This window comes from Colletotrichum siamense (genome assembly GCF_013390195.1).
Source record: "Colletotrichum siamense strain Cg363 chromosome Unknown KSG_Cg363_contig01, whole genome shotgun sequence".
NCBI classification, from domain to species: Eukaryota; Fungi; Ascomycota; class Sordariomycetes; order Glomerellales; family Glomerellaceae; genus Colletotrichum; species Colletotrichum siamense.
The window spans coordinates 2,794,689-2,816,934 of record NW_023501014.1 but is presented as its reverse complement, the minus strand read 5'-3'; the positions used below and the strand labels follow the sequence as shown (position 1 = coordinate 2,816,934).

At 53.9% G+C, this 22,246-nt stretch overlaps 4 protein-coding genes across 4 annotated transcripts; 3 read left to right on the top strand and 1 right to left on the bottom strand.

Moving 5' to 3' along the window:
* Positions 1-102: 102 nt before the first annotated feature.
* On the top strand, positions 103-7,374 carry rqh1 (ATP-dependent DNA helicase hus2/rqh1; the record flags this gene model as incomplete). Its single annotated transcript, XM_036632576.1, has 6 exons — positions 103-739; positions 802-860; positions 920-946; positions 2,493-2,607; positions 2,667-6,121; positions 6,175-7,374. 6 exons carry the CDS (start codon positions 103-105, stop codon positions 7,372-7,374), a joined length of 5,493 nt encoding a protein of 1,830 aa, XP_036501120.1.
* Positions 7,375-9,270: 1,896 nt separating this feature from the next.
* CGCS363_v000726 (uncharacterized protein) lies at positions 9,271-11,798 on the bottom strand (the record flags this gene model as incomplete). Its single annotated transcript, XM_036632575.1, has 2 exons — positions 9,271-9,413; positions 9,479-11,798. The coding sequence occupies 2 exons, from the start codon at positions 11,796-11,798 to the stop codon at positions 9,271-9,273; spliced, it is 2,463 nt and encodes an 820-aa protein (XP_036502257.1).
* Positions 11,799-18,067: 6,269 nt separating this feature from the next.
* CGCS363_v000725 (uncharacterized protein) lies at positions 18,068-19,648 on the top strand (the record flags this gene model as incomplete). Its single annotated transcript, XM_036632574.1, has 1 exon — positions 18,068-19,648. One exon carries the CDS (start codon positions 18,068-18,070, stop codon positions 19,646-19,648), a length of 1,581 nt encoding a protein of 526 aa, XP_036501122.1.
* Positions 19,649-20,511: 863 nt separating this feature from the next.
* rpt4 (putative 26S proteasome subunit rpt4) lies at positions 20,512-21,940 on the top strand (the record flags this gene model as incomplete). The annotated part of the gene is made up of 4 exons (XM_036632573.1): positions 20,512-20,722; positions 20,843-21,229; positions 21,302-21,758; positions 21,820-21,940. The coding sequence occupies 4 exons, from the start codon at positions 20,512-20,514 to the stop codon at positions 21,938-21,940; spliced, it is 1,176 nt and encodes a 391-aa protein (XP_036501123.1).
* Between the last annotated feature and the right edge of the window lie 306 nt (positions 21,941-22,246).

Sequence of the window (22,246 nt, the reverse complement as noted above, 5' to 3'; positions counted from 1 at the left end):
GCCCTTTCGAATCTAGTTCACACACGTTATCATCACACTATCTCTTAAGCATTCACATAGAGCACTTTCGAACATCCTGTTCTTCAGTTCAACTTATCCAACATGGGCTTCAACACAATCCTCAACACTGCCAAGCAGCTTGCTAGCAACGACGAAGCTAAGGACCAGCAGAGCTCGTCCCAGACTTCTGACCAGCAAGGCTGGGACAAGGTCGGCGACGACGCCAAGAAGGCCTTTGCGAACTATCAAGCCGACCAAGCTCAAGGCAAGGGTCCCGATTACAAGGAGATTGGGGGCGTTGCGTCGGCTGCGTACTCTGCGTACAATCGCGGAGCCGATGCAGGGGATCTCGATGAGAAGCAGAAGGAACAGCTGGGAAAGGATGTCGTTGCCGGGTACTCTGGCAGGAAGAAGGAGGCGTTGAAGTCCGGGGAGGAGGGTGTCGATGGGACTCAGGAGGGCTGTGAGTGTGAAGGCCACGATGATGAGAAGTCGAAGAAGTTGGATGAAGAGTTAGGGGGCGAGAGTGAAGATGTGGTAGTTGGGGAGAAGAAGAAACTGCGGGAAGGTGGGTTCTTGCAGGGAAAGGTTGACACCACCACGGAGGATATCGCTGCCCAGGATGCTCGTGGTGAGTACACTGATCCATCAAAGGAAGCCCTCGAGGCTTTGTCCTCCAGTACCGCGGCACGATCTGGCGGGAAAAATGAAGTCTCTGCTTCCCGGGCAGATTACACTGGTGAGAAAACACCTCGTCGCTCGCAAATGTTGAACTCAGAACGCTTACACCGGTTCAAGCAGGATCTACTGATGCAACATCCGGCGAGACTGGGGACCTCAGCGACTACACCACACTCGGGGTAAGAGATGATTCAAGACAACCTAGATCCCAATGCACAAGCTAATGGTCTGGCTCCAGAGGACGACACGCTCGGGACGCGGCATCGTAAGTGACCGCGAAGAATAAGCTAGCGGAACAAGCCTGGCCATGGATACATGAGGATCGCGACGGGAATGCTTTACCTATGTAGCTTCAAAACAATACAGTCGTTTCCGATTCATAGCTCGATGGTTGATAAGGATGATAGTGACCTTAGCTCGCAGCCTGTTTTAAACGGTGACCTACTTAGTACGGTTTCCTCACACCGTGGTCAACAGCGACCGAGGGAGTCAATGGCTCAGCTGGTCAGGTCTGGCCAAGTGCTTGCGCCCTGATGTCCCTTGCCCTCTGTTCGCTGGGATTATAATATTGTTATGGGTTCAAACCCTGTCTTTTGCCATCTGTAATTTTCTTAACCTTTCTTTCACCTTCTTTTACGTCTTACCCTCCTCCCTCCTTCATCTACCCAACAAACTTTCCTCCAGATGTCACTAATATTTGCTGTTGATCACCAGAACCCGAGATGTAACTTGCAGCCAAAAGTCACGCTTCTTTTGATTTATTTAAAAAAGAGAAAAATAATGTTTGAGACACTTCCGGCTGGCAGGACACTGCAAGAGCATTTTCTGGCTCAACTCTTGCATGTTTCTCTAGCCGGGGGAGAATCATCAAACCATACCCAGTCTGAGAAATGGCATGGGCAGGTACAGTTTCGGATGGCGAGCTTTTGGCCGCTTAAGCAGGACTTCCTGGCCTGAAAAGAGATAGTCTAGTTTTTTCTGTGTCTTCGCGACTATGTTTCCTTCCTATCGGATTTTGAAGTCATATTTCGATCCAGGGCGATAGCATTGCCAAAGACTGCAACGGCCAATTTATCCCTAGATTTTGACCACAACATCACCAAGTCTGGTCGTCGAGGCAATACAATGAAAGACAATGACACGGGACAACACTCACCCAAGCATTGATGAGCAAGTCGTAGCCTGTAGATTGCTCGGTCTCATGGATGGTACTTAGATCACGCGCAAGGAGGAAAAGCCGAAGATTTGCCGGGCAGCCATGCAACGCCAATTCACGTGAAGTCGAGGTTGACGTGCTGACTAAGGCAGAACGCGACTAACACGCTAGCTAAAGTGGGTGGGGGGCCAAACGCGGTTGACACCCGCAGTGCAGAGCTCGGCGTAAACACCACGACCAACCTTGTAGACGACTGCCAAAGAGCCTCATTTGCGCCTCAAAATACCTCTCCGATGACGCCTAGCAACCCCCAGGTGTTTCCCTCGTCGTCGAATAAATGACTCGAAATAACCTCGGGGATCAACTCTCCTGGCTGCTCGGCAATATCTCTATCTGCAAACCCACCGATCTTTCCCTTCCGCCGGCTCGCGATCCTTCAGGCACTGATCCGTCACAATCACAACAATCCCGTTTTGGGGGCTTTGGATCCCAGCAGGAGCTTCCAAGTCGACCCGTGTCACAATCGGACTTTGGCCGTACGAATGCGAGACCGACATTACATGCCTCCAACGCGGTGGAACAGACGACGCAGGATTCTAGGGTGGCGATAACGGCAGAGGCTGGCTCTATGGCGAAACTGACCTCAGCCTCGAAGACTAGGAAGCCTTCTTTGGCTGTGAAACAGCAGCAGCAGCAATTGCTGACGCCATCCTCAACCACCAGCGGTGGGCGTTTCCAACAAGCTATCACTGCCCAACTTCAGCAACAAGGTGGGCTATCTGTGCATGACGATTGCCAAAACGCACCTGCTAACGAACTGGAGATGCAGAAAGTACACGAAACAATCGAGTGGCTCCTTCATCATCCCAAGACAGACGCCATAAGCCGGTGCCTGTGTCAACACCAGACCTACTTGACGATGACGACGAAATCCTGGACCTGACTGGTAACGATACGATCTTGTCGTCAGATTCGGTTGCATTCGATGAAGGAGTCACGGTATGGAACGAAGCGCAGGCCTCGAGGCCGGAACCGCTGTCGAAGCGCGGCCAGAAGAGAAAGAGTACGGAGATGAGCAAGACAGGAGACTTGGATTCAGACTCGGACGAGTTTCCAGATATTTACAAGACGCTGGGCACCCCAGCCCCAAAGAGCAGTCGAGCGGCTAAGAGCACCAAAACAATACCATCGAGCATCCGCAGGGCGAATACAGACAAGGGCATGGTGGAAGAGCGGACTATCACACAAACAATCAGCCGAACCCAGCGCACGTACAAGATGGCCGATGATCCTCAAGAACGGGGGACGCCACGTCGGCTCCCAATGGCTGTTGGTGGCCAGAGTGCCATCGGACGCACTCCGAGCAAGGCCGTCCGGATTTCTTCTAGCCCAGAGTCGAATCAACGGGCGAAATCGGCAGGTTTACAGTCGACTCAACAACGTCCTCGGCCTCGGGTAATACAGGATTCAGATGACGAGTTCGATGACGGGGATTTTGACGCCGAGCTTCTGGCCACACCGAGTCGAAGTAACTTTATGCCAGCCTCTGCGGCTCGCTCCAGACCGGCATCTGTTCCCTTTGGAGGTGCAGATTCATCAGACGAGCTCGTTGCGCCTGATACCCCTTCGAGGCCGCAGCCAGCGACGTTGCTGCCGGATGATTCCCTAATGAGCTTCGAGGTAGACCCTGTCCAAGATGACTCAACGAATACACTATCACAGCCGACGCCCTCTTCGCAAGGGAAAAGGTCCACGGTACTTAAGTTCATCTTGGACAACCCAGATGCCATGAAGGCAAAGGAGACGATGATCCAGGAGAAGCTCGTGCACAACTCCGAAACCTTCCGGAACGTCTTGATGGATGGCTCAAGGGAAGACCGCAATAAACATAAAGCCGAGAAAGAGTTGTTGATGTCACAGCAATCTTGCCTCAAGAAAGCATACGAACTCCTCAAGTCCCACGCGAAACTTCAAGGCGAGAAAGAGGTGCTTGTACAACAAATCGCCACGGCCTACGGTGACGGTGGCGACACTGAGCAGGACGAGATTCGTTTGGATGAAGTGTCAGACAAAGTTAGGGCTTTGGAGCAATCCATCGAGCGACATCTTCCTAGTGTGGGCATCGACGGCGATTCTTTCATCGACGACTACCGCAGGTCTAAGGCTATTGTAATGAGCACCCAACCTAGCCACAAGACCCCGGCCAGAGCGTTGAGATCTGCACAGGCAGTCGAGGAGAATGACAACCAAGTCATTCATCAGACACAATTCCCCGGATCGTCGAGAATAACCGACCCCAGAGATCGGTCTCCGCCGCCGTTCCCACGGTCCAAACCCCCCATGCCCAAGAGCGCCAAGAAATCAGCCCCTCCGATTGCGAAAGCCAGTCGACGAGATGATTTCGAAGACAACTACCTGGATGATATTGAAGATGACTTCGGCGCATTTGATCCGGAGCCGCCGATCTCTAGGCCGTTGCCAAGCCGCAGAAGCCCTGTCAAAGCATCGCGCCCTCGCGCCATGGATATGTCCAGTGATTACGGCGATGATGCGGACGCAGACATGCTTGCGCTCGCGCAAGACTTTGAATCGCGTCACTCGTCTTCTGCGGAAACGGCTTCCAAGAGGAGAAGCGTCCTTACTGCAACGTCAGGTAATCTCGCTCAGCCTCCCAAATCCACTGAACCCTTGAAGAAGAGGGAAGTGTCTAAAGCAAAATTGTCGATACCACCCGAGTTGATGAAACATCCCTGGTCCCCGGATGTCAGAAGGGCTTTGAAGGACAGATTCAGGATGAGAGGGTTCCGACCTAATCAACTTGAAGCTATCAATGCCACTCTAGCCGGCAAGGATGCCTTTGTGCTAATGCCGACTGGTGGAGGAAAATCACTCTGTTATCAACTGCCGGCAATCATCAACAGCGGGAAGACCCGGGGTATCACGATTGTTGTTTCACCTCTGCTCAGTCTGATGCAAGATCAGGTCGATCACATGTCTGCGCTAAACATCCAGGCGGTCTCTCTCAACGGAGAAACAACTTCTCAAAAGCGGAACCAAATCTTCTCGTCCTTCAAGGAGAGAAGCCCTGAGTTGTTCGTTCAGTTACTCTACGTCACGCCTGAGATGCTGAACAATAGTCCCTCCTTCATGAAGGCCTTGACAACGCTCCACTCAGGCAAACGACTTGCTCGTATAGTCATTGACGAGGCGCATTGTGTCAGTCAATGGGGCCATGATTTCCGGCCAGACTACAAGGCTTTGGGCAAGCTACGGAATCACTTTCCCACCGTACCTATTATTGCGCTCACAGCAACGGCAACCCAGAACGTCATTGTTGACATCAAACATAACCTGGGCATGGATAATTGCGAGGTGTTCTGTCAGAGTTTCAACAGGCCGAACCTTACGTATGAAGTCCGCCGGAAGGAGAGGGAGCTGGTGCACAAAATCGCCGACCTCATTCAGTCAAAGTACGACCAGCAATGCGGTATTATCTATACGCTATCGAGGAAGACATCTGAACAGGTGGCTGAGAAGCTACGAGACAAGTACGGCATTTTAGCCCATCACTACCACGCACAGATGTCACCCGAGGATCGGATTGATGTTCAAAGGCAATGGCAGAAGGACAGAATCCATGTCGTTGTGGCGACAATTGCCTTTGGCATGGGGATTGATAAACCAGACGTTCGCTTCGTTATTCATCATTCGGTACCCAAGAGCTTGGAAGGCTACTACCAAGAAACGGGGCGAGCTGGCAGAGACGGCAACCCATCCGATTGCATTCTGTATTTTGGATATCAAGATGTCGTCACCTTGAGGAAGATGATCGCGGATGGTGATGGCAATGAGGACCAAAAAGAGCGGCAGAGAACGATGCTCAACCGGGTCACGGCGTTCTGCGACAATCGGGAGAACTGCCGCCGTGTCGAAATCCTTCGATACTTTGGCGAGGTATTCAACGGAGACGAGTGTAACAAGACGTGCGACAACTGTCGAGCGGGGGCTGTTTTTGAGCAGCAGGACTTCTCCGACAAGGCTGTTGGCGCTATTCAGACCATCAGAAACCACGAAAAATTAACGGTCAATCAGTGCCGTGAGATTCTCTTGGGAAAGAAATACCCCCCGAACATAAACGAGGACCCAGACGACGCCCACGGGATAGCTCGGGGGATGAAACAGCATGAAGTCGAGCGCATTCTCGACAGACTTACTGCTGAGGAAGCACTTGAGGAGACAAACGTGGTGAACAAGCGGGCTGGTATTGCCATCCCGTACCTCATCGTATGTTACTTTATCTAATTCACTCACTACAATCGTGACTAACATGGTGCTAGGTTGGTCGTAATGCGCATATGTTTCTGTCTGGGCGCCGCAAGCTGTTGCTGTCGGTTCAGGTTTCTGATAGGGGTAGGGAATCCTCGGCTCCAAAGCCGAAAAAGCGAACAAAGAAGAGCAAAGAGGCCGATGATGCAGACACAGGCGCAGGGCCTTCTAGACATGTCCCACCCTCGACTAATGTGTCTTCGCCTGCTCAGGCAAGAATTCAGAATAAGAAGAAGGGCAAGTCCATGGCAACCATCTTCGATACGGACGAAGAGGAAGAGATGCTACTGCAACAAATGGAGGAGCAGGACTTGTCTTTGCACTCAAACGGCTACGCAAAGGATGGCTTTGTCATGTCGGATGATGAAGACGACGCGTTCGAGCCTCTGCCAAAGTCTCGCAACAGAAGTCACGCTTCTCGCGATGTTGGTCCTCGCATAGAGGCAGACAGTCGGTTGGGAGATCTTGATGAACTGCATCAAGACGTGGTCCACAACTTTGTGCAGGAGGCGAAGAAGCTCGAAGAGCAGCTGCGCAACGCGCAAAGTCTCCGAAAGCCGCTGTTCTCTGAGCGAAGCTTCCAAGAAATGGCTATTCGCTGGACAACAACACTGCCGCAAATGCGCAAAATACCAGGCATCGAGATTGAGAAAGTTGACAAGTTCGGGACTAAGTTTATTCCTATGGTCAAGCGTTGCCGAGACAACTACAATTCCATGATAGGGGCGATGGACGAAGCTGATCAGATGGACGCCGGTGATCAGCACATCGTTGACTTGATCAGCTCTGATGAAGACATGGACGAGGACATGGAAGATGACGACGATGAGGAGGAAGAGGAGGCTTCTAAGTATTTCAATGGCCCGCCACCACCGCTGAGACCAGAGGTGGAAGCGTGGAATGAACAAATGAGAGTGAACGAGCTCGAGACAGCGCCGCCGACACGAGGATCATCAGGCACACGAGGCCGTGGTGGCGCGCGCGGTGGGAAGAAGCCATACCGCAGAGCTTCTGGCGGAGGGTACAAGAAGGGAGGGGTGACCAAACGGAAGGCCTCAGGCGGGGCCAGCAGAAGGAGTAGCGGCGGGACGACGGCTTCCAGCTCCAGGAATTCGACCGTCACGCACTTCTTCCCTAGAGGCGGCAAGAGAGGTGGCGGCAGCGGTGGAAGGAGCGGTGGTGGCGGCAGCATCGGACTAATGCCGCATTAAGTCGAGAGAGAGAGAGAGAGAGAGGAAAAGGGGTATATGATGTGCACACGTCTGATACGAACAGAACTGGCGACGACGGGAAACTATTACACTGTATTACATGGCATGGTCACGAAGCGGCAGAAGGAGGGAGTGAACAAAGGAAGAAACTTGATCGGTCTGCATATTTTATATTCATGGCGGCGGAGTGGGCGATTATCAAGCATGATATCGGTTCGCGCGGGTTAGGCGTCGGACCGGTTTTGGCAGGGCATCTTCTTCCGGCGCAGCGTAGGCACATCTGGCATTTTAATGTTGACAATGACCAACCATTTCCTCCCTCCTTGGGATGATGTTATTTCTATACTTGAGCCCTTGTCTCGTCTAAAGTGTCTAAGAAGTTCACCCCCAAAAAGACGCGAGTAATAAGCCATCACCGGGGAGAATGTGGTGCTACGTTGCGATTCATTCGGCCTGTCATCTTCATTTTAGGGTATGCGAATGATCAATTTACGTCTTCGGCCTGCCAATCTAGCCACGTCCTCCCCCCGCTGTGATGCCTCTCCACCTGCGATTGCCAGATATATTCCAGCCAAGTTCACTTTAGTTGCCGCAAGTCTGGTCGGGGGTTCCAACACATCGATCGCAGCAAACGAAAATAATCGATTCTCTTTTTCTTTTTTCTTAACCCCAATGGTGGTTTGCAGTAGCGTATGGTTGAGCGATTTCGTACCCCTCGTTGACCGGACATGACGGTGCGCGTCTTGACCTGCAACGGGGTTTGCTTCTTCCCATTCATCCACAGATGGCCCGGTCTGGAGGCCATTTGTGCCCCCAAAATACACCATTGACCAGACTCCAGCCCACCTTCCGGGTATAATGCCAACACTCCAAAAAAAAAAAAAACAGATAAATAAATCAAGACCGCCGGAGAGGCTTTTTCCCGCTCCTGAAAACACGCCATCCGACGGTTCCTAACCCGACGCCATGCCGCAAAGCAATAGAAGTAAAAGTCGTCCAAATGGCCCTGCCGTGAGCCATTTGGAGCGTAGTCGAATATGTACAAAGTTGGTATCGAGTCGTAACGATGTGTTCAGGCGACATCTGTCGAGGCCTCCTCATCAAACTACTTGGGGGCCTCGTGCATTTCCGTTGTGAATGATCAAGTATCAAGTCCGCCAGCGGGGCTTGCTCATCACGTTGGCACCCGCACCACTGGGAGCTGCTGGCGAGCTGACAGTCCTCCTCTTGTGCCCAACGAAAGACTCCTAGCCCCTCCATCTGGGTTTGCTGCTCGCAGCGGAAGTGCTGCCGGACAGCTCGGGTAGAGTCTTGCGGGTAGCCCCACGAGGCGTGATGCCCAACGAGGTTTCTCTGCCATTTGAGCTTGGCCCTCTAGGCTGTGGCAGCAAGCTGGTTCGTCGAGTGGTAGCTAGAGAGCTGGCTGGACGACTTGGTGTCCTATCGTCAGCGGTCAAATAGGTCCTGGGAGGCTGCAAAGATGCACGTCGAGTAGATTGAGATTCCAGGCCAGAGGTAGACAAAGACGAGGACAAGCGCGGTTTCGACAGCGTGCGCTGTGAGTAAGGGCCAGGAGAGGCAAGACGTTCGCGGAACGAGAGCTTGGAAGTGGCCCTCTTCGTCGGCGTGTCTTCGGGCATGGGCGAAGCTGATGATTCTCGCCCGAGCGGACCACGAATAGATGGCAACCTACTACCACCGGGTGACGAAGACCGTGGGGTCAGGGACGAGGGCGGGCGAGGGACAGGTGATGTCTTCTTAGCGTAGGGGCTGGGTGACGTGAGACTAAGGGGTTTGAAGTTGTGGCCAATGCCGACATCTGCTGTGTTCGTGGACCCATTCCACCGAGGGCGATTTGGCAAAGTCGACTGAGCGCGGGGAATACTGCCAGCATTGCTAGCCGATGGCGTACCCAGTCGTGAAGTCATGTTTGACAGACGAGAGGTCAGAGTCTTCCGAGAAGATGGGGTCGGCAACGAGGATTGTCTTCGCCCCGAAGGCTGCGGCAGGTTGCTGCTGCTCGCCGAACGATTCCTGATCTTGGGTGTGGGTGTCATTGGCTCGAAGCCAAGGCTAGACATGATGACTGATGAAGGGGGCGAACTGCCCGGAGTCTCGCGTCCACTGCCTATAGTTGAGCGATCGTTCGACAACATGCTCGAGATGGAGTCTCTCAACTGCTGGCCGCGGTTGTCCGCTTGCACCTCATCAACCACCACATCCATCTCTCTCATCTCGTCCTTGATTGACTCCCACTTGGATTGCATTTCGGCGTGCAGTCTGAGAATCTCGCCGTTCACCGTCAGTCGATCCTTAACACCCTTGTCAATGATGGCCAAGACACGCTCAATAGCAGGACCATAATGTGTCTTCTTGGCGTCGTAACCCTCAATCTTCTTGCTCATCGCAGGGGGGTTGCTCAAATGCATGCCAGTGTCAATGGCCTCTCTCAACTTGATCATCGATCTTTCGACGGATTCAATCATCTTCTGCGCCTGCCGTCCGGCGCCACGGAAAACGAGTACCCAGCGATCTTCTCCCAGCTCCTTGCGTAAAGACTCGGCATCCTTCTCTAACTTCTTGTAGCTGCCGTCGAGACCTTCACGTCGCATCTCCAGCTCCTCACAGGCTGTAGGAAACGACTTTTCAGCTCTTGCAGCGAAGACCGCGAGTCTCATGGGGAGGAAATCGAGTGATGCGCGCAAGGGTTGCATCCGGGCGAACAGAGCCAACAGGCTTGAATCATCCTGCGACAGCGTAGGTGTCCCTGGCGACGTCGACCCAGGGCTGAGAGCCAGGCCTGGTAGGGAGAATCGGTTCTGGGCTTGCACCTTGGGTGGCGGTGCCGGCGCCGGCGTGTCGTCAACGATGTTTTCAAGATCCCCTATGTCAACGCCGTCGCCAGAGGTAGCCGCGATGAGCGATTTGTGCCGGCGTTCCTCCATCTCGAAGACCAAGCGACTCAATTCGTCCATTTCGGTCTGGATATCCCCCAAAACTGAGTTCCAGAGTTCTTCCCATTCCATGGCGATTTCAACTTGACCCTTGACGGTGTTCAGCGTCGCTTTAATGTTGGCCCATTCTTCAATGATAGCCTCCATTTGAGAGACTGCCCGGTGGAGGTCTGCTGGCGGAACATTGGCAATATCCTGACGACACTGCAGCTCCTCGATGGCGCTTACGTAGACTTTGATCAAATCTTCAAAGCGATGGATAGCGTTCTCGACTTCCTCCAGGCCTTCACGCCCGCCCGCGGAGGCCCACTCGACGTCATCGTCACTATCCAAGCCACCAATGACCTCGGACGCCTTGTAAATCCAACTCCTAATCTGTTCAGCTGCATTGATGAGGGCCTTCGAGGCGACCTGCGCGGTTGGAATCGCGGAAACTTTACTAGACAATGACTCGGCGTCGGGCAGTTGGAGGGAAGTGAGCTGTGCTAGCTGATTGGCGAAGGAGGCGCGGGAAAGTGTGTAGATTGAGCCGGGGCGTTGGTGGCTAGGGTTGAAATACGAGGAGAGATCGGGCGTAAACTCGGCTTGGGGGATAGGCGGCGTGTCCTTCGGGGGTGGAGGAGGAGGGACATCCGAGGAGTTTTGACGTTCGAGATGTTCTCGTCGTGTCTCGAGCTGGACCTTGGTGCCATTTCCATTGGTGTGGTCGGGCAGGCGGTACTTGTGTGTCTCCATGTCCAGCGGTTCTGTTGTTGTGATCTCGGGTAGGACGAGAGACGCGCCCGGGGCAACGTCTGCGGTGGACGGCGATGGCTCAGTATCGGGCTCTTCGGTTGAGGTTACGGATTGTGTCTTTTGTGTCTCCGAGGCCTTGTGATGTACGAGACCCTTCCAAGGGCGGCCGCGGCGATGGATAATCGAGTCGAGTGAATTCGACTTGTGGTTCTCGTCGAGTTGGCGGAGTTGATCTTCGGGAAGGCGACCGACGTTGTCTGGTTGGTTGGGAGACGAGTCTGCTGATTTCTTGTAAGAGGCCAAGCCAAGTGCTTTGAGGCGTGCAGCGAGTCCTGGCGACGGCTTGCGCGGTTGGATTGCTTTGTTCGCGTTGGGTGAGCCGGATGGTGATGATGTAGCAAGATGCGAGGATGCGGATTTGCTGCGGGTCGAGCTTGCGGGCGACTTTGTGTGATTGTTTTCGGTGTCGGCGATGGTATTGTTGTTGTTGTTTACGACATCGAATGGGGCCTGTAGTTGGAAAAGTTCGGGGCTAGAGACGTCAGAGAAGCCCAGGTCAAGGTCCGCTGTTGGAGGGGCCTGTGCCTGGTCTTGTGGGTGCTGTGGGTGCTGCAGTTGGTGGCTGGAGACGGAGTTTTTGGCGTCGGCACTGGCGGCGTCAGCGGTTGCGGTTGCAGTGGTGTTGGCGTGGGCTGCATCTGCCTCCTCTGGCGCGGAAGCTCCCTCGGCCGACATTTTATTCGTGCTTATGCCCGTGTGTTGGTTGAGTCACGAATCGTCCTTCAAGACGCCGAGCACCCTCCCCTTCGGTGCTGAACCCAAGGCGGCCGGCCCTCCGCGTGCCTCCGCAGAGACAGACGTCTCTAGGTACGGCGCAATGCTGTACGTGTCCAGCCAGGACGGCCGACAACGACTGAGCCGTTTCGTGGGTTGGCTGGGTCCGGTGGTCCTGAGCTTGAGTGATAACTGGGCCGAGGAGACTGATCCTCGCTGGGTTCGGTCGCTTGAGCTGCAGGCCGCCGAATGAGAGGGATCGAAGAGCGGCGCTGGAATGCTGGGAATGCTGGATGCCTGGGCAAGCTCGTCGAGCGCACTGTTGTCAATGCCTTAGTCGGTGGGGTCCCGGCGATTTCAGTTACAGGGTAGATGTACGACAGAAACGAGCAAAGGCGTCCGGCAACAGGGGATCTAGAGGAGCCGAAGGACGGGAATGCAGTCGTTATTGGCGGCGCAAGAGCGTGTGCGCTGCGTCGGCTGCAAGAGCTGCAAGAACGAAGACCGGGACTGGGCAACGCCAGTCGTTTGGCGCGCAATCTTTTTGGGCGACCACGCGATTGGGCTGGGATGCAGCGGCGCAACGTCTTAGCACCGAGTTGGTTGGTGAGCAGGATACCTAGGGTAAGGCACGGGGAGAGCAGCAGCAGCAGAGCAGGTGCAGATCTGGCGGCCTCGCCTTGTCTAGGATGGGAAAGGGTTGGTAGAATCGGTTGGACTGCGTCAGGTATGGTATAGACGATTCGGCTCGTTCGGTATGAAGTGAGGGATGGTGCCTTCACAAAGCGTTGGAAGTCGGAAACGAAGCAGGTAAGGAAGAACGTGGCGGCGGATCGATTCGCAGCCGGCGGAATGTCAGTCGGTTGCTCCAACGTGCCTTTTACGAGGCGACCATTGCTTGGATCCGGCTGCGTGTCCAAATATGCTGGGTTGGACCTTGTTCGGGCGCAAACATAAGTCAGGGAAAGAAGACGTACGACGGGAGAGGGGAAAGCGGAAGAAAGAAGGAGAGACGAGAAGGGAAAAAAAGGTAGAGAGCGTTCGACTGGGAAGGGCCTCCCAAAGTGTCTGGATGTAGTGAATATCTAAGTAAGTTGAGACGGAAAAAAAAGATCAATCAAGTATAAGCCAAGGAAGAATAAGAAGATGAAGGATGAACAGCAGGAGGCTGTAACGGTATGTGAGGGAGCGACGAAGAAGGGCAAGAGCCAAAACCAAAGCAAAGCCAAAGCAAGCGCCCAAGCTGTAGCTACTTGACGAATGGCAATGGTCAGACGGAGACGCAAAGAGAAGCAAAGAACGCGCCGATCCGCGGTTGGAAGAAGGAAAGAGGAAGATGGAAAGGAAATGTGCGTCTTCCGAATCGAATCGAAATGGTCTAGTATGGCATGGTCTGGAATTGAGTCTGTATGGGACTTCGTGTTGGGCCGGAACAAGCTGCGACAAGCACCAGAAATAGGAACCAAGGACCGACCGACGCGACATGCACAAGGCATAAAATAAACCCAGAAAAGCCTTCTTTTGCGTCCTGGGCAGGGCATTCCGCAGCGCTTTATTGATTTTGCACGAAACCGCAAATGCTACGACGGCGCATGCGAGGCTACCTTACCTCACCCTCCGCCCGTCTCCGTCTCCATCTCCATCGTCAATGTTACACGGAGCTCTCAACTCAGTATGGCCCGGGCCAATATACAGATAGACTCCAACTCTTTGAACGAGTCCGAGTCAAGCACGCGCTCCATCCGGTTTGGCCTCCTCCATCTGCCTTTCCCTTTCTCACAAACAAGTGGTAGCGTCAAGTCAAAATATCCATACTTCCAGCCAAGTCACAGAGAGCACACCCGAGGGTCTTCATCCAGTCTGCACATTTCTGGATTATCGCGGGGAGCTCAGGAAGCCCGGCTGTCAACCTTAAGGGAACGGGGCGAAGCTTCCCTGCCCAGTCGCTGTTAGAGCTCCGTCCCTTACGACGACCGATGAAACGCCCACTGAACCATCCACCCGTCGTGCGCGCCGCCCTTACGTATACCATAGTAATTATCTCCGTCTCCGAAATCCACGGCGAAAGAATGGGCTTCTACAACGTTGACAATTTTGCTGGCCCTGACTGTACATAAAACTTGTAAGGGCTGCGGACCTGTCATGGGAAAACATTCTGATATACAACCCATGTTTCCCCATCTGACTGGTTTGTGGTTCTTCCTCGGCTCTTGCCCAATTTGTCCTGTCATTTGCGGGCAGATGTTATTGGCCGTGTCTATCAATCACCTTCCATTTGAGCCACTCGGGCGCTTCAACCCGTTTCTCATCACCACCCTGCGTCGAGACGCGGATTTTGACTCGACTCTAGAAGCCAGCCAGGAGCCAATAGTCTGTGATCCCACGGTTACAGACACTAGTCCTTCTCTGCCCCGTCCGTTCGCGCTCGAGAGGAACAGTGTCAATTAAGCAGTGGCCAGCAGAGCAATGAGCTAGCGAGCTCTCCCGTCGCTAATTGCTGCTCACGAACCATGGGTTCATCACCCTGGAGCACTACCCCCGAGAGCTCGCCGGTGGATCACCACGTTTCCAGCGACAGCCCTTCCGAGCCTTGACCATATTTCCCGCAAGTTACAGCGTCGCAATCAAGTGTCACCAGTTGCGGCAGTTGAAGCCCTCTGCTGTGTCCTCTCTCGTCCGGACCCTGGGGCTTCAAGCCTTCAACGGCAGAAGCTGTTCCCAGTTCTGGACTGGTCACCCGCGACCAGCCCGGGAGCCCTGGCAATTCGAACTTGGGAGGCTCGTGGAAGATTAGACGAGCCGGGGTGACCCTGCTTTCTGGGCCGGCGGATCGGGGCCCGGGGCTGCAGGCCCCGTTCCCCTCCCTGCATGCCTCGCGCTCACTCGCAGCTCCCAGTCTCCAGACAATTGGACATGTGTTCTTCGGACAGACACACTGTGGCCGCCGTAGCATTGGAAGCGGGTTGTCAGGTCAATTGGTCCAATGTCTCCTCTCCGTTTCAAAGAAGCACCGCACAAGCCTTTCATGCCCGATGTTTCTCGTGCACATCATACCATCTTCCAATTCAACCAACATTGCTCAGGCTGGTTGGTTGTGACGCAACGTAGCGATGAAGTGAAGTAGAAATATGCGGGCTGCTGATAGTGTCGGATGAAGCCGTGGCACGCTAATAATGCATATTACTCTGCATGTTAAGCCGCCCGGCGTATGCAGGGGATAAGCACGTTCCCGACGACGAGTGACGTCTTTGGAATAGTGCAAGTCTCTTGATGTCGCCCTACACTTACCTATCAGAAACCCATGTTCGATTCTCGTTAACCTCGCCTGAGGATATTTGTAATTACTGGCGCAAGAGTGAGTAAGTTTGAAGAGGAGACAGATACTGACCTGGAACGGCTTATGTTGACCAAGAGACTGATAGCTGCTGCACAACCAGCTGGTTGTTACTGTCGGACGGCGGCACTAAAAGGTGGATAAAGGTACAAATGGGTTTTGAGTTATCGCAAAAAAACGGGCTGGTATGGAGGCTTGCATATCACCTGCATATGTCAAAGTGAGGGTCGGAGCAGCCAGAAAGCTGGAAATCGATGACACACTGGAGAAGACGCATGTTGCGTGGAAAACAGAGTCAGATGATATCGGCGTGCATGTTTTTACAAAGAAAAGAGGTAGATCAGGCGACGAGCTATTAGGGTTATATGTTTCTTTCATTTTCTGATGAAGGACGGCCTAGGCTGGCAGAGACATCTCTCCGCTACGTAAAGCCTTGCTGATCGTGCTCAATTCAGAACCTGTCTCATGCCCCTTTTACACCTGCCAAACTCTTTTGGAAGTCGTCCTCAATCCAGCCTGGTTCACTTTCATTGCTAAACGAGACATCTTGAATACAGAGAGAGGTACCCGTAACATCGATATTAGATGCCCGAACTCTGGTAGAGTAATCAGTAAGAGCGTGTCGGCTTCGATGTGTCAGCTACGAGTGCCACCGGGTCGCTGTCATTGGTCACTTGTCGACCACCAATATGGAGCTCCCCCAATCTCTTCCCGACAAGGTCAGGCACGGAACCGCGATCTGGAGAGACAACGGGAAAAGCCGCGGGTAGGGCAAGGAAAGGAAAGGTAACGAGGCATTTCGAACCCCTTGGTGCCATGTGGCCAAAAAGCCTGCAATCAAGACCAGCGTTCCAATCCGATTTGCTTCCTTGGCCTATTCCCGGCTATCGCTTCCTGTCCGTGATTTGCGCATCGTGAAATAGCAGTCAGTCAAAGTCTTCGTCGTAGCCGACCAACCAACCCACTGGGGCCTTGAAGAGGCAACCCGTGAAGCCGTGTTTGGGATTGACAAGAGGAGCCAATCTCCCAATCTCGATGTCGGGAAACGCGGAGCAGAGGCGCCTCGCGGAATGAGCACTATCCACATGTGCTTTGTTGCCCGGTTGAGGTGCTGGAGATTTCGATCAATCTGACGCCCCTGAATATGTCATCGCCATGGGAATCTGTCATAACAACGGCGGGCATGCGAAGGAAAATGGCTCAGCATGGGGTTTGGACTCTGATGAGGTGGCACAGCATTCAAGCTCACAGCAAACAGCCACTTGAGCTTGACTTTCATTCACAATGGACGTCCTAATGCTTGGCTGCATATCGTTGCTGTGGCGCGCCAACAGAGTTCTCTTTATGCCTGTCTGTCTGGAGAAGCTCGATGCTATTGGCCTGGACATATGCATGCTCTCGACTCGAGGCTGGATGAGGTACCTTAAGAACAGGGCCATCCCCTTTCGTGTGGCTTGTGACAGAAAGGAAATCTGAGGTTCATCGAAATAGTCTCATATTAGCTGCGACTTACAAGAGGATCTTGCCTTTGACGCTAGCAGCTCACTATTACACGTCACGGCCAAGTGCGGGATCAAAGTTCCGTTATTTTTACATTACCCCATCGACAGCGCAGAAGCTACTTTGCACCATTAGCTACTCCGCGATCCTCAGCCAGTAAGAAACGCCGCATTGTCTAGTCAATATTAAACCACCACTAACCAGGCATGCAGGCCATTGGAGAGGACGGTAATTGCAGTACGCAGAGTCCTTGGCCATCTCTTGTTGGGACATCATCTTCAGCAAACCAAACGTATTTCTCAAGCTGCGCTGCGTGCAAAACCAAGCGAGCACAACGTCTGCCGTTTCACGCGTTCCATAACGCAGTGCATATCCCTCCGTCCCCTTCCCTGCCTTGCCTAGGTTGTTCGTCCTTTGCTCCCCCACTTTCGGAGACGACGCGACGTTCAATTTAAACCATCCCTCCCTGGTACCTCGCGCGCCACTCCATTGGACCCCCAATTTGCCTGCTGGAGACTGATCACAAGAGATCAATTCCATTTCGCCTTCGGCCCCCCTTTCCCCCTCCCAGATTGCAAAGTCCAGAGTTCCCAAGACCTCCAGAAAGCCCATCCGTCTCCACTGACGCAGCTGGCTACGGGAAGGATCCAGGCAAAAAGAAGCCAGGCAGCGGACCAAAACGACTCACCGTACCCGCCCTTACGCTGTGGCCGAGCCCAACACAAACCCCTGACGCCGGAAGGTCGCGTCGTGTCACAGCTCGCAGCACAACCTTACCCTGCCTTTCCCTTGTCTGGTTTACCTTACCGTTGGTTCCTGGGCCTTGTCTTGCCTTACCTTGCCCTCCGCCTTCGTCTTCGCCCTACCGTTAACACCATCTGCTGGCCTGTCTATTTACCGGCCGGGGTATTGAAGAAAGTCCAGCAGTAAACTTTCTGGGCGCTGAGTCCAGCTGGAAAACTATCCGTTGACCAACTCACTTCGCTCCCTCTCTGACGCATCTTACCTTGGTTACCTCGCCTCAACTGAATCAATAATACGCCGTACGTCTGTCGAACCACCAGCACACGTTTTTCCGTCGGAATCTCCTCTCGTCGCCTTCTGGACGCTGCTGTGCACCCAGTTGTCTCGACGGCTATAGCTCATATCCTGTCCGCATTGCTTCCTGCATACCCAGCTGCGACATTGTTTGGCTCCCCCTCACGTTATCCCGCGCATGGCTTGAGTACGCCATCGACACCAAGCTGAGACGAGACACCAACATACCCTTCGGACGATCGCCGCAATACCTTTTGACCTATTTAACACCACCAAGAGCACTGCCAGTATTTGCCCCCCGCCTCTTCAGGATTAGTCGAATTTTCGAATTTTCTCGTTTCGTGTTCCGATCGAAGCCATGGCTACAGCAAACGAGCAGCCTCCAGCTCTCCGATGCGATTCCCCCTCGCCCGAGATCTCCCCGACTCCGGCCATCGGCGCCTGTCCTGAACTTACACGATGTGTGTCAACGGCGTCGTCTGTTTCCCACGGGTCCGCCACCGATGGCCACTCCCGTGACTCCTTGGGAAGCAGCACATACTCCAGACAATCCTCCGATAACTACAGCCGTCGCTCAGATATGAGCTTTACGTCTTCAAATCGCCAGTCGACTTGCAGCATGGCCGGCCGGTCCAACAGCCGCCGCCGAGGTTTCGTGCGGCCCCAGGGTACCGACTTTGCTGCGAGTGCCCGGCACAGGGAGAGTGTGTTGAGCTTGGGAAGCATCGCTCATCTGCAGTACTACTTCTCACGAACCGGTCTCCTCGATGGCAAGGGTGGCCAGCTGGCGAGAAAGAACAAGGCGAAGGGAGGTCTGGATCTCTCGTCTGTGAGCAGCTCGGGGATGTCTTCGCCAAAGATTGGCTCTGATGGGGAGGCTTCCTTCCCTTCGCTCAGTCCACTCCTCTCTGGGGACCAGTTTGCCGGAGCAATGGTAGAGTCTCCCACCGAGGACGACGACTATTACTCCGACTTTGAGGACGATGCGGATGTCCTGCCGCCTACGACCAGCACCTACATTCATAGGAATAAGCCAGTGCCCAAGCCGCCGACGATCGAGGAGCTCAAGAGTGACTTGACTGAATCTCTCGACAAAGCGGGTGCCTCGCTGAAGAAAGCGTGGGAGAGCAAGGCGGAGAATGCCAGAGCGGCGGCGGAAGCTACGTCAGCTCAGAACACGCCAAAGAAGGGCATGGGCTGGTTTGAAGTACAGGGAATGCACATTCTCGATGTCATGACGCTAGCCATTCGTGCAGCCAAGAACTACTACACCGCCCACGAAGTTCCGGAGAGACTGGACGTGATCAAGTCTGAGAAGGAGATCCGCACCGAGCTTTTCAACGTCATGGAGACGCTGAAGCAGATGGCCACGCGAAAGTGGGCCGGTGGAATGAAGGAGGACGAGTACAACACTCTCAACTCCTGGATCCAGGGACTCTTCAGCATGCTCAAGACCGAAGAGAAGATGGTCGAGGCAGAGAAGGCCGAGCGCAAGCGGTGGACCTGGATGAAGGGCGACTGGACTGGCCAGGAAGTCGAGAGGGAGTTGGCGTTCATGGCGTCTCTTGCACCTCAAGCTGAGCCCATGCCGGAGTATACGCCTGCAGCTTCAGCAACCGAATTCCCCACGCCTTTCTTGCAAGCTTTGCAGAACGGCATCCGACTTGTCGAGCTGCACAACGCGGCAGTCAAGCTGTCGAAGCGACGCTTCGGTCTGATTACCACCTTTCACACCGATACAGAGAAGCCTTACCGCTGTGCTGACAACATCCGCTACTGGGCGAAAGCAGCAGAGCTGCGGTGGGAAATCCTTCTGAAAGTGGATGCACTTGGCGTTGTCTACAACAGCAGCCCTGAAGTCTGGATCAACTTCGAGGCTGCCGTCATGGAGTGGAGCCGCAATGTCCGTGAAGAGATCACGTCCGAGCTGGAGGGCTAAAGACATGAAGCATCTCAGGATACCGTCTTTACGATTGATGCCCCCCAAATACCCGTCTTTTATGGAGTTTCTGGTTGAATTGGTTCTCATTTGTTACACATTTACTCCGGGGAGGATTATCCACTACCTGCATCACATATTTGCATCTACAGCTTCGCGCAATTTATTCGTATCAATAGCTATTACCCCCGGGAGGAGGAAGACTGAAGCATGAGACGTCAATCTATCATCGCACAACGCGACAGAGTAGAAATAGGCGTTGGGACTGTCATTTCTTATCATTCTACGTACATACTTGGAGGTAAATTCTCCTAATTGACCCCAACATTTTGATCATCATCTTTGCCTACCTTGGTCCTCGTGACGCCTCAGATTCCTTCAGGTGCCAAGGACAACGAGAGATCCGAAAAACATCATAAATCGTCCCAGTATAGCTGAAAGGAAAGCCTCCTGCGCAATATCTTCATCACGAGTAGACGCCTTCTCAGGGATGACCAGCAGGTAGTCCGGTGAACATCAATTCCAGGACATTGAGATCCTTTGTCGGATTTGCGCTTGATCCGCCCCGATAGCTCTCAGCCAATCACATCGCACGCGGGAGAGCTACAGTGGACGCAGGGATGAGGCGCTAGCAGCTGAGCCGTGCTTTGTGAGGCAGAAGGCTACAGCGGGAGGTACGTCTGCACATCAAACCTCCGAAAACAACGATTACATACGCCAGAGCTATCCACCATCCTCCATCCACCTCAACCACAACATCACCTTGCCCGAAGCGACATTGACACGAGACCGCTCCTTCGTCCCCCGACGAGAATTCGTAATTTCGGACCTTCCTTCCTCTCGACTACACACATAAACCAGAGATGTCTTCCGACGAAGAACGCCAGAAGGCTCTCGACTCTTACCGGGGCAAGCTACTCGAATCGCGAGAGTGGGAGGCTAAGCTCAAGGCTCTCCGCCTCGAGATCAAGGACCTGCAGAGGGAGTACGACCGCACCGAGGATAACATCAAGGCGCTGCAGAGCGTGGGTCAGATTATCGGCGAGGTTCTGAAGCAGCTCGATGACGAAAGATGTGAGTCGAGAGCATCCCGCCTCCGCTTCCTTCCCTCCCCACCGCCGCCGCCACCATCACAACACCCGCACCTTGTGGGATCGTCCAACACTGAACGCTGACCGTGTCTCTCGCAAACAGTTATCGTAAAGGCATCCTCAGGTCCCAGATATGTTGTCGGATGCAGGTCAAAGGTCGACAAGGCCAGGCTCAAGCAGGGAACTCGCGTTGCCCTCGATATGACGACACTCACCATCATGCGAATGCTTCCCCGCGAAGTCGACCCTCTCGTCTACAACATGTCGCTGGAGGACCCCGGTCAGGTCAGCTTTGCTGGTATTGGAGGTCTCAACGACCAGATTCGCGAGCTGCGAGAGGTCATTGAGCTCCCGCTCAAGAACCCCGAGCTGTTCCTGCGTGTGGGCATCAAGCCGCCCAAGGGCGTCCTGCTTTACGGACCTCCTGGTACAGGAAAGACGCTGCTGGCTCGTGCTGTGGCCAGCAGTTTGGAGACCAACTTTTTGAAGGGTATGTGAAGACCAATCCTAAATTCAGGGTACAAGGTGCGGTGGACGAGGCATGCTAATATTGGGTCAATAGTCGTCTCGTCAGCTATTGTCGACAAGTACATCGGAGAGTCGGCCCGTCTGATCCGTGAGATGTTCGGATACGCCAAGGAGCACGAGCCCTGCATCATCTTCATGGACGAAATCGACGCCATCGGTGGACGCAGATTCTCCGAGGGAACCAGTGCCGATCGTGAGATTCAAAGAACGCTCATGGAGCTGCTCAACCAGCTTGACGGTTTCGACTACCTCGGCAAGACCAAGATCATCATGGCGACAAACAGACCCGATACCCTCGATCCCGCCCTTCTCCGTGCCGGACGTCTAGACCGCAAGATCGAGATCGCCCTCCCCAATGAGGTGGGCCGTTTGGAGATTCTCAAGATCCACGCCTCTGGCGTCGTAACGGAGGGGGAGATCGACTTTGAGAGCGTGGTGAAGATGAGCGACGGTCTCAACGGTGCGGATTTGAGAAACGTGGTCACCGAGGCGTAGGTCTACCCCTTTCCACCCCAAAATGAGGTGGCATTTACTAATCTTTCACTCCTACAGCGGTCTCTTTGCCATCAAGGACTACAGGGACGCAATCAACCAGGACGACTTCAACAAGGCGGTGCGCAAGGTTGCCGAGTCCAAGAAGCTGGAGGGCAAGCTGGAGTACCAGAAGCTGTAAAGCGGCGATGACGGCGTCGCCATCATGATGATGAATACGGGGGTCAAGATGCAAAGGAGAAACAAAAGACGCCAAAAGAGGGCGGCTGGGACAGGCATCATCGGGTCCTTGGCTGCTCCGGGAGTCTTTAATGTGTTAAACAGTGTACAATACCCGAGTCCAGGTTTGGGGTTGTTGGCGGCGGGAAACTTAGAGATGGTGGGCGTGCAATAGAGGCAGCAACAAACGAGTCCCAAAGCGCATCATGCGACCTCGCCAGTTCGTATCGTGAACGAGCTTCGTGGTGTTTTGTCGAGGTTTTTCCGC